This window comes from Podarcis muralis, chromosome 8 (genome assembly GCF_964188315.1).
Source record: "Podarcis muralis chromosome 8, rPodMur119.hap1.1, whole genome shotgun sequence".
Classification (NCBI taxonomy): Eukaryota; Metazoa; Chordata; class Lepidosauria; order Squamata; family Lacertidae; genus Podarcis; species Podarcis muralis.
Window position 1 is genome coordinate 78,999,724 of NC_135662.1, and position 12,514 is coordinate 79,012,237.

At 40.6% G+C, this 12,514-nt stretch overlaps 1 protein-coding gene across 12 annotated transcripts in view; it reads left to right on the forward strand.

The window, feature by feature from the left end:
- Positions 1-12,514, forward strand: part of LOC114601005 (catenin delta-2) — a 252,358-nt gene that overhangs the window by 225,411 nt on the left and 14,433 nt on the right. For all 12 annotated transcript variants that reach the window (XR_013394043.1, XM_077933366.1, XM_077933370.1 and 9 more), the window contains one exon: positions 7,001-7,127. Coding sequence is in view for 11 of the 12 variants with exons in the window: in XM_077933366.1 (XP_077789492.1) it covers positions 7,001-7,127 (127 nt within the window). In the remaining variant the exon portion in view is untranslated. The remainder of the gene's footprint in view (positions 1-7,000; positions 7,128-12,514) is intronic.

Here is a 12,514-nt window from a genome sequence, read left to right on the forward strand (position 1 = left end):
TATTGCACTGACCTACCAGGTGGTCTCTAATCATGTGGTCTTTATCTTTCATCCTTGTCCCTAAAACACAAGCATGCAAACCGAAGCCCATTCTCTTCACACCTTGCAAGGTCATTCTTAGCCATCCAAATCCTAAGGAGCTTGGCTTTGCGATTGACTTGTGTTGGATTGTTGATTCCACACAATCAATAGAAGTGTGATGGGCTCAGTTTTTTCTGTCCGAGCTGACAGCTGGAATTCGTGTGTATCTGTGGCAAATTGGTTCTATGGCTCTTTGTCATAAAACACTGCTCATGCAATTACTTTGCTCAAGAACACATGAAACTAGGTTGTAAGCCTTGGCAATTTTTATATTTTTTAAAAAACGGACATATGCCTTAACTTTCTGCAAAGTAGCCCCAAATTTCCTTCTCCTTAAAACTAAAACTGGAGGTTTAAGAAGCTTATAGGTGAAAAAGGGTTTCTCTTGCCTTATGACTCACCTAATCAGCAGATTTTGAAAGTAAAACAAATCCTGTCAGATGCCTTTCATGTGGCAAGCCAAGGTGATGTGCAAAGGTATAGCAAATTAACAGTACAAATCAGGAGAAAGAAGTCCACAAAGCAATGAAGATGTTGTACATTTAGTTTTTGCTTAAGAATGTTTTCTTAAATCTTTTGATGCATTTCAAATGGGTATTATATGCTTTTTTAAAAATTCTACTTTGCTTTGAGACAAATTTATATCATCAGCAACAAATAAAGTGGTGGTGGTGATTTAAAACATGGTACCATAGGTTGGAATCAAGCACTAGCAAAAAGCCTGGGAGAAGAAGTGTGTCTTCAACTTGGAAAACATTCTAAGTAGTTCTTAAGAAATAGTTTTCATCAAGAAAAGCAGGCAAAGAGATTATTCAATAATTTGGGGGTTGGATTTTGGTTTTCAGAATATCTCTAATAGATAATCAGTGCATCTTCTATAAGGGTGAAAGGATCAAACTACTGATTTTGAAGACCACAGTTCTTTAAATAAATAGTCTTGACAATATTTATTAACCATGTCTACCAAAATACATGTTGGTATGAGCTAATTTTGGAGATTAGTACTTGTAGGCATGGCACTAAGTAACTTAATTAATAAGTAATCACTTTTGCAGTGTCCTTGAGGTACTGTTCATCAAAACTACGAATAAATAACAGGATGGGGATGCTAGAATATTAGTGGACACCCACAGTTCTCTAATCAAAAGTAAATAGACCAATTCCTTTCAGCTTTACTTTTTTATTTTTAACAGCAGCTGAATGATCTATACTTAAGAACTGCAACAAGTTTTAGATTTATTGGGACTGCTTTCTTAACATTTACACCTAAAATCCAGCTCACACCTCCTGTGGTATTTCAAGGAAACATGGTATGAGATGTGTGCATTAAGGAGAGCAAAGAAGGAGTGGCTGAAGTCTTAAGAGCCTGGAAGTCTAGCTTTTCCTCCTCCATGGTCATCCATGTATATCTTTCCATCTCAAAATCTATTCCCCACTTCCTCTCTGGCTACTTATCAGATAGGTGCACATAATGATCTAGCAAAACAACAACAACCACCAATTTCTCTTAGACCTTTCTATAGAATTGCTTTAGGGGGAGGGGGTGAGATAGTCATTAAGCAGATGTAGCCAAGAATACAGTTGTGAATAAATGTTTCAGGAGATGCTACTAAAATTAAATAAGTACCTTCTTTTCCCCTTTTGGTATGCACTTCTTAACTGTTAACTGCAAGTAGCCAACCATGCCATAACTCCCATAACGTGACGTCTTTCTAAATGTATCAAGTATTTCTGTCTTAATTTTGCTCAACGAGAGTAGGATGTAGGCAGGTAAATTGAGTTCAGAAATGCACTTGTACATCTCTTGCTTTTGGAGAGATTACTTTTTCTGTGCAGGAGACCCTTATATACTGTACCTTTTAAGTATCCAAATCAATTTAATTAAATTTCATTAGAAGCACTAGAGCTGAAACAAACTAATGAAAGCAGCCAGCACATCAGGTGGTATTTATTTCTGCATTAAATTAGAAATACTCCCTTTTGGCTTCTAAAAATTAGTTTAAATATTTAACACTAATAGCTTTTGGAATTGTTGATGAAGTAGGCCTAATGAATTTGTTACTGACAGTTTACCTTTAAAATGGAAAATGGGCTTGTTTTCTTGGAACCGAGACAGGCTAATGTTATATTTTGATTACTCACATTAGAAAATACTGTGATGGTCTTACTGGACATGCCCATGAAGAATCAGTGCAATGTGAAATTTATTTCTTATTTCTTGCTTTGGTCTGACAAAGCACTATTTCAGCTGAGTCGAATTTACATGTGGCGTGAAATCAAACTACAGACTGACCCAACGAGAACTTTCTGTTGCTTATGTGGTAACTTATTTTGCATGACGTGAGATTATAGTGATGGGGCAAAACCAAATTATAGCTAAAACAGAATACAGACATACCTTGGAAGTTGAATGGAATCTGTTCTGGAAGTCTGTTTGACTTCCAAAACGTTAGGGAACCAAGGCGCGGCTTCCGATTGGCTGCAGGAAGGTCCTGCAGCCAATTGGAAGTTGCGCCAGACGTTCGGGTTCCAAAGAACGTTTGAAAACTGGAACACTCACTTTCGGTTTTCAATCGTTTGGGAGCCAAAACGTTCAGTAACTGAGCCGTTCGTCAACCAAGGTACGACTGTATATTGAGTAGATTGAAACATAATATAGTCAAGGAATCAAAGCCAACTGTAGACATATGACTTCCTACAGTAAATTCCTATGATATTAAGAGTCAATTTGTGTAAGATTATTTGTTTTACCTTGCATAGCTGACCTTTCTGGCAAGGCATTGCCCTACACACACCTAGCCAAGGAAGGCAAATGGCTGATAGTTAATTCTTTATTGATGAATGCACACATTTACAGCAGCTTCTAAGATGCACCAGAAACACACCTCTAGCATCTATGTAGCTGACACTAACTTTTCCGGGTTCGTGCCTGTCAGAGCAGTTGAAGCAACAGTGGGATCATGCCCCCCTCCACGGCCTTACACACTTTCATCTGACAAAGTGTGTGCATGCAACCTGAGACTTCTCCGATGTATTGAATGTGTCTTCTTCTTCCAAAAATTCCAGTTCATTTTGTAATGGCATTGGGGTCTGGGTCAGAGAGCCAAAGTTGCAAATGGTTAAAAGAGAGGGTGCAGTTGCTCTGTCCCATCCCTTGCTGCCTCCAGGGTCTCAAGTATGATGCAAAGTTCCCATTTGGGGTTCAGGCTCCTTATAGCATTGATTGTATAGGCTGGTTTCTGAGATGTTGGATTATCTAGGGTTGGTCAGAGGTAGGACTCACATTCCACTGGGATTCCAACAATTCATTTAGAAAGAGAGGTCAAAATACTGTGTGAAATCTTCTAAGCAAAGTGGGGAAAGTCTGCCTTTCTCACTCTAATCATGCAGCAGCCATTTCCACAGAGCTGTGTATGCTTTGGAGCAAATATATTTTGAGATCAGCATTAAACAAAGTGAGCTGCTTTGCAGCTGACTCTAAGCTTTTAAGAGCCCTTTGGGACAAGCCTAGATTCATAGGGGGAAAACTCCATTGACTTCCATTGACTTCAAAGTGATCAGGTGATTCGAGTGCTGTTAAGCTTTCATTCCTCAAGCCATTAATTTAAGAACACTCATACCGAGTTCAGTTGTACTGTCTTGGCAGTTTGAGGATTGTAGCCTTATTAATTTAAAATAGATGGTATATATTACTGCCTGTAATTAAAAATGCACACCTTTTAATTTTTAATCTATTAATTACTTCCAGCACTGAAACAGCTTGATACTTAGTGTTTTATATCTTATCTAGCCACGTAAAATTGCTGTGTCTATCAAAAACAGTTGCATAAATGCCAGCTGTTGCAGCTCAATTCCTCTGTTTAATTTGTATCATTTAGAGCCATTTCATATCTAAGTTGGAGAATAATCTCTGCAGCTGACATATGGTCACTAGGTTTTATAGGTTGATATGTGAAGCTCTGGGGAGTAAGTTGATGCTCAAGACACGTTCATTCTATTATATTTGAGCATAGGCTATCTTAGGACTTGTTTTATTTTCTTTAGCTGCAATCATCAAATATACCTTGACTTTTCACACCTAAGCTTCTTGTTAATCTGGCTGTGTTCCACCATAAGACATTGCTAAACATCCTTCTTTGAACAAGCAATCATTTTCTTTTTGGACAACATCCTAGACAAATGGATTTTAGTTGGAGAAGTTCTCTGTCTAGATCCCTAGAGGGCCCTGAATTAGGTATCTTTCTCAATTCCCCCTTGAGTTTTGCAGTTTAATCAAAACCCCTGAATGTGGCTGAAAATCAAAAGAACTCTGCTTATTATATTATTTATAAAAAATAAAAATGGGTTTGTTATCCTGATTTTACAAAAGATTGTCCCTACCCAGTAGCCATTCATACGCCAAATAGAGTACTTTGGAATAAAGAGTGCTGGATTCAGCTAAATCCAGTCTAGCATAATCGAGTGCTAGCCAATGGGGCTCCCCCCCCCATCCACTCTTGGAGGGTCAGGAGAACACCCAGAACAGCATTGGGGGGGGGGGGCAGGAAAGGAGTGGTTGTTCCATCTGGCAAGCAGGAATGCTCACACTGATTGAATTATTGTCTTGGTGTGATGTTGAATTCCACCCACTATGTTGACAATCTATTGCTTGCCAAATTACTCTGAGCTATAGTGTATATTTGATGAAGGATTAAGAATGAGGTTTGATTTGAAAAGCCATGTAGAATCTAGCTTTCAATATGGATAAGTGAGAGAAATAATGGTTTTTCAAGGACTTTGAAGTATTGTGTTTAGTTCTGCTGGCCATGGAATGTTCTGTAATAATTCTTACCTCAGTTAATACTTAATAAACATCAGTAGTTGTGTAGCTGAAGATAATATATTTGGCATTACCTTTTGTCTGATTTTAGACAAATTATCTGGCTCCTGGCAGAGAATGTGTGGATTTAAACAATATTGTCTTATCAGTAGTAGTAAGGACTAATGGTCATTACTAGTTATTTCTTTTCTATTAGCCGTTTTCTTTTCTTTCTTTTCTTGCAATTTCTTATCTAACCCTCAACAGTCTAAGGACATATAGATTAGATTGTTTGAGTTGCTTGAGCCTTAAGGATGTTAGATTTCACTTATAAAGTTTTGTTTTTATTTCTTATACTAGTCAATTTACACTATTTGACTTTGGTGAAGGGAAAAGACAGATTTTCACTTTTGCTCTACTTATATAGGTGAATATTTTGCAAGTTAGCAATCATTATTCTTGAAAGGAAAATCAACATTGGGTACAGAAAAATAAGTGCACAATCCAATCAAGTACTTGTTACTCTCATTAATATCATTGGATTTAAGAAAGTACTTAACTCTCCCACTAAAAAATTTAAAAATTCAGACAGGTTCATCCCATAACCTTTTATTCATAATTGGATGTAGGTGTTCCAATTTAGAATGTAAATATTCCTTCAGCAAAAATACTGGAGCAGCGGCAGAACAAAAAAAGTGGTAAGGCCCCGAGTGATATCCAATAACAACAACAATCTTTATTACGGTCCAGAGACCAACAAAACATTACAAATCAATACAGAGTTCATACAGCCTACCTCCAGGTTAATCAAGCACTTTGTTTGGAATATAGGGCTCATTTGTTCTTACAACCACCGATAAAAACTTTGCCACTGCCAACGTTCTGGCTTTTGTCCGGTCTTCCAGTAGGAACCTGACATTGTGAGCCTCTGACTTTCCCGGGAAAGGCACCAGCAAGGGTAGTATCAGCTCAGCTCTGGCCTGCTCATACTTCGCACAATGTAACAAAATATGATTTATGGAATCGATGTCTTGAGCACACGAGCAAAGTCTGTCCTGGTAGGGAACTCCTCTCAACCTACCATCCAGCACTGCAGAGGGGAAGACATTCAGTCTGGCCTTGGTGAAAAGCCTTCGATAGTTAGGTACTGTCAGGTTTTTGATGTAAGATGTTAACTCAAAGACATGTGATGTTAACTCAAAGGATGTGAGGGCGATCTGGCTGCGACATCTGTCACCCCATTGATCGCCAGGGTTGATTCGGCTGATCTGGCTGGCTAGGCGGGTGTCCCCTTCCTCCCTCACCGCTCCATGTGCGTCCCTCCCGAAGCTGCGCGCTCGGTGGAAGAGGACGACCATCCCAGATAGAAGGAGTGTACCGTTCTTCGGTCAAGGGTATACGATATCCAATAAAGTCATACCTAGAGTAGACCCACTGAAATCAATGAACATAATAGGCATTTAAGTCCATTGATTTCTCCTCTGAGCGTGTGACATAGCTGGATACTACTCAGTAGTTAAAACAGGAAACACAGAAAATCTTGTTCATACTCATTCATGTACTGAAAATCCAAGAAAGATCACCAAGCTCTTTTTAATGATAGATTACATTTCCCCCCCCCCCCATCTCAGAGTAATATTTTCCAGCATTCTAAGTGTGAGTGGCAGACCTTACGACACACACTCATTCCACCACCGCATGTGTGTACATTGGTCAGGAGGTGCAAGCGTTGTCGGTAATCCGATAATAGTGCACTCACACTTACAAACTGAATGGTAATTGTCATTCTGGTGCAAGGTTTTTGACTGACTTTATGATGTGCTTTTAATCATTGCGGCCTGCTCTGGGATCACTTGGCAACGAAAGACAGGATATGAATTTTGTGATAAATAATACATGAAATTGAACATTTTTTTTAAAAAAGAGGATATATTAAAAAGGATCGTGCGAGAGGGCTATCTGTTGATGAAGAGCAAGACCAGTCTGTAAATGATAGCATATTCAACTATTTATTCCTAACTTGGCTTACTTAAGTTTTATTCTCAAACATTGAACGTGAGTATATTTTTCGCTGATTTTGTCAAAAAAAAAACACCCTTCTCATATGTTATCCCCGTGCAGGATGGATGGTCACAGTATCACTTTGTAGCCTCATCTTCAACGATAGAGAGGGATCGGCAAAGGCCGTACTCCTCATCGCGTACGCCCTCCATCTCTCCAGTGCGCATGTCTCCCAACAACCGTTCAGGTAAGCCCAAATTTATTAATAAGCTGGGAAGTAACCCATCACAAGGGAAGTTCTTTCCAGTCTATATATGTTAACTTTCCGTGGATGTTCCATCTCTCCTGACAGCAAAACAATCAGGATAAACCACAAAATGGGTCACAGTTGTCTTTAGGATTAGTACTAAGAGGGGTTTTTTTTTCTTTTCTTATTGGGGGTTTGTGTGTTCTGAACCACAGGCCGAAATGAGGGCCTGAGAGAGTGGTTTGATGCAGGGATACCAAAGAAGGATGTCAAAAACTCCAGAACGGCCAGTTCTAGTGCTTTCTTAAAGAATGGTATAAACTTGTAACACAGACACCAGATGGACATCACAACAGTGATAGGTCATCACGACTTGTCTGCACCCGAGCAAGCATTCATGCATTCTATATATATATATACACACACACACACACACACACACACACACAAAGCAGCATGTGTCACTTCGGCCGAAACTTCCCTGAGCAGATGAGGGAATTGGTGGCAAATACCCAAGTCTTACAGGCAAGTCCCCTTTCTGAGCTCAGAGCCCAGCACCCCAAGCCCCCAAAAATAAGGATAACATCAAAACAAGCCAATTAGCATATATCAGAGTGAGTGAATGTAAACATATATGAGCTCATTGTTACAACTACCAATTAATTGTGGGCTTATCTTGACTACCAAGATGGCATTTGCAGAGCTTCTGGAACAGTTAAGCTTTGATTCAACACAGGAAAGTAGTTGAGCCAATAGATAATTTGACTTCAACCTTAGTAACTTTGCTTTACATCTCTACTTAGCCATGTACTTGGTTAGATATTTGTACAGTGGTACCTCTGGTTAAGAACTTAATTCGTTCTGGAGGTCCGTTCTTAACCTGAAGCACCACTTTAGCTAATGGGGCCTCCTGCTGCCGCTGTGCCGCCGCTGCACAATTTCTGTTCTCATCCTGAAGCAAAGTTCTTAACCCGAGGTAATATTTCTGGGTTAGCGGAGTCTGTAACCTGAAGCGTATATAACCCAAGGTACCACTGTAAATTGTTGATAATCAAGCCATACCCTACAGAGTAACGTCGGAAGCAACATGCTTTTAAAGAAATTCTGCCTGTGTAATTATCAGTAATAATTACAATTTTCCATGTTACCTGACTGTGAATGATGGACATGGCAGCTTCACCTGTGTCCTACCCAGCTCATCACTACTGAAGCTAGTGGGCATGCCAGCCCCCCAGGGAGCTCTGGAATAACAGCACTCTCAGATGTCCCCAGGAGACAGGAGTTGGATATGACCACTGTGGGGAGCCTGAAATTATTCCCATGACTTTGAGCAAGCTCTGCTCCAGAAGGGATGCCCTACTCATGAATAAAGACTTGCTTGCAAATAGGATCTAATTGTGAGCAGAGCAAGGAAGTCAATAATTGGGTGTAGCTAGATGGAGAGAGAGATGATAGATGATAGATAAGAGGAAATGAAGAGCCACCATCTCTCCACAGCTTCACAAGAAAGATAACCCTGAAATACTGGGTGCCCCCAGGAGCTCTCTGGTTGCCCATAAAGATAGACAGTCAGCAGGTATAAAGGGATATGAGTTTCAAATGTTTTCCAACTCTCAATTTTAAAAAGCCTGCCAAAGAAGGGCAGTGCCAAAGAATGCTCCAACTACCATACAATTGCACTCATTTCACACGCTAGCAAGGTTATGCTTAAAATTCTACAAGGCAGGCTTAAGCAGTATGTGGACCAAGAACTCCCAGAAGTGCGAGCTGGATTTTGAAGGGGCAGAGGAACCAGAGATCAAATTGCAAGCATGCACTGGATTATGGAGAAAGCTTGAGAGTTCCAGAAAAACATCTACTTCTGCTTCATTGACTGCGCAAAATCATTTGACTGTGTCGACCGCAGCAAACTATGGCAAGTTCTTAAAGAAATGGGAGTGCCTCATCTGTCTCCTATGTGGGACAAGAAGCTACAGTTAGAACTGGATATGGAACAACTGATTGGTTCAAAATTGGGAAAGGAGTACGACAAGGCTGCATATTTTCTCCCTGCTTATTTAACTTATATACAGAATTCATAATGTGAAAGGCTGGACTGGATGAATCCCAAGCCAGAATTAAGACTGCCGGAAGAAATATCAACAACCTCAGATATGCAGATGACACAACCTTGATGGCAGAAAGTGAGGAGGAATTAAAGAACCTTTTAATGAGGGTGAAAGAGGAGAGCGCAAACTATGGTTTGAAGCTCAACAAAAAAAAAACCTAAGATCATGGCCACTGGGCCCATTACCTCCTGGCAAATAGAAAGGGAAGAAATGGAGACAGTGAGAGATTTTGCTTTCTTGGGTTCCATAATCACAGCAGATGGTGACAGCAGTCACGAAATTAAAAGACGCCTGCTTCTTGGGAGAAAAGCAATGACAAACCTAGACAGCATCTTAAATAGCAGAGACATCACCTTGCCGACAAAGGTCCGTATAGTTAAAGCCATGGTTTTCCCAGTAGTGATGGATCTACCATAAAGAAGGTAGACTGCCGACATGTTAGCAGTATGGAACTGGTTGGGGCTATTTATGAGTGTCACTTGGTTGAGAGAACTTGTGCACTTCATAGATACTCAGTTTTATTATTACAGCAGAAGGTCTTCTGCTCAGTAATAATTCACTTTTAACAAGAATGATGTAGATGGTGGTGCTGACGCTGACAGCTTTGCCATGAATTCATTCGCAATCACAAAGGCTTTTGTTACTAGAGACATTGCCAAGGCCACCACAATAATGTGGCAGCTTTTTTCTTGTTAGTGGAATCAATGGAGAAAAATGCTGTTAGCATCCTTTAATAAAGGACCTAACCTTGAGAGACCTTCCTTTATCTACCATATTCTGGTTAGATTTGGTGCCACTTAAGGATGTTTTTCATTGTGATGAACATTTGTTACAACAATTTACTCATTCCAGGCAATTTTATTCTCTCAAGTCTCCTAAGGGGGTGGGGGTAGATGTGGGGGAAGAGAGAGAGGCATTTTAATAATTTTTAAGGAAAACATCCTTGTTGAAAGGAAGGACAATTTTGTTATAATCCATGCCAATTAAGGGGAGGGGAGTCCTTCCTGAAATACTGCAGAAGGTAAAGCATTGTTCTTATTAATATAGAAAGGGTTTTTTAATTCACGTTCCTTTCTCTTTGTAGAGGGTGTTTGTTTGTCAAGAAGCTTCCAGTGTAAGGGAAAGAAAATACTGGTTTTTCCTTAGTGAAAAATTGCACGATTTAAATACTAGCTTCTTCTGGGGCATAGCTTAGGGGATAGAAGGAATGTTTCTGAGAACCACACAATTGGAACTCATTTGAGAAGGAGATGCATTGCCCAAAGTCCTTCCAAAGCTAGAGAGATGAGTGGAAGGTACAGTAACTGTGGAAACGATTCCAGATCCCTTGAGTTAAGAGATCTTGTTAGAAATTACAGGAAATGAAATAACCAGTCTATTGGTGATCTATCTGTTTGACTACAATCTAATTTATAGCCTCTTACTAATTAATAGTAAGAGAGTGGTTTTACATTTGTTGACATTGCAATAAATGGAGTCTCTTAAAACATACTAATAAAAAAGGTAAAGGACCCCTGACAGTTAAGTCCAGTCGTGAACGACTCTGGGGTTGCGGCGCTCATCTCGCTTTACTGGCGGAGGGCGCAGACGTTTGTCCGCAGAGTTTTTCCGGGTCATGTGGCCAGCATGACTAAGCCACTTCTGGCGAAACCAGAGCAGTACACGAAAACGCCGTTTACCTTCCCGCTGTAGCAGTACCTATTTATCTACTTGCACTTTGACATGCTTTCGAACTGCTAGGTTGGCAGGAGCTGGCACCGAGCAATGGGAGCTCACCCCGTTGCGGGGATTTGAACCGCCAACCTTACGATCAGCAAGCCCTAGGCTCAGTGGTTTAGATCACAGCGCCACCCGTGTCCCAAAACACACTAATAATTTTCCTTATCTAAATAACAAAAGCAGCACATTGTAAAGTATAGTACTTTATAGAAGAGTGGGGTAGGGAGTGGGAACAGAGTAAGACTGGATAATTAGCTTTTGTTAGGTCTGTTGAGTTCTGTTTCCACACCAGCCCATTCAGACACCATGTCGCACAAATACATCCATATACAGAGTCTAGAGGCTCGGCTACCCTTCCACTTGATTGTATTTTCTAGGTGTGAGTCTGAGCTGTTTTCCCCTTGCCCCACCCCTTTCCAAGAGAAAACCTGCTCTTTAGCGATCAATCGGAACAAATGGCAGCCTAGGGAAAACTTGAATTGTTGTTTGCTCTGATTGAGCACTAGAGAGCTGTTTTCCCCAGAATGGGGAAGCAGCGGGACATGGGGATGTGTGGATAAGCACTCAGTGTCTAAATATATGCTCCTTTATGTTGTTGTCGCCTATGAAAAGTCACCTTTCTACAGAGTGCCAGTATTTTGCACAATTGAAACTGCTGTTCTATCATTCCAGTGTTGGAGCACCAACCACTTTGCCATTGATAACTGCTTATGCTGCTCCTCTGTTAGGTTCCATAATATTCAGACATAATACAGCAATATAGACACATCCATTATTTCTTCAATACAGTATCGAGGTGAATAATGGCCACTGAGCTACCACGGCTGTCCTATTGCAGTGTCAGCAGGAATGGGGTGTTATTTGAACAAAATATAATGGCTGTCTTGGCCAGAGAAGAAAGAAAATGAACCCAAGTGTAGTGAATTAGGTTAACAGGAAAGTGGTATGATCACCTGGGCAGTCTAGTGCAGAAATGAGGATTGCAATTCTTAATTTCTCTTTACACCATGGATGGAGAACCTGCGGTCCTCCAGACATTTTTTACTCCAACTTCTATCGGAAGAACAATCAGGAATTATGGGAGTTGTAGTCCCAGCAACATTGGGTGGGCCACAACTACCCTGTTCCTGCTTGTACTTGCAGTTCATTATCATAGAATTCACACGATCCTTGGAGGCCAACTCCCTGCTCAGTGTAGGATCTGAAGTGCCAGATGCAACAATAGCATGCCTGACAGCTGGCTGTCCAGCCTCCAGTGAAAGAGATGTCACCACCTCCGAAGGTTGTCTGTTCCACTGTCAGACAGCTGCTGCCATCAGAAATTGTCTCCTAATGTTTGGTTGAAATCTGCTTCCCTGCAGTTTCTAGTCTTTCCCTCTGGAACAAGAGAGAACAAGTTTGTTCTGTCTTCTGCCCTTCAGATATTTGAAGGTCACTGTCATCTCTTAATCTTCTCTTCTCCAGGTTCAACATGCCAAGCTCAGTCAACCATTCCTCATAGGACCTTGTTTGCAGATCACATGACCCAGTTTGTTAGTGTCTCTCTTTAAATATGGTGCC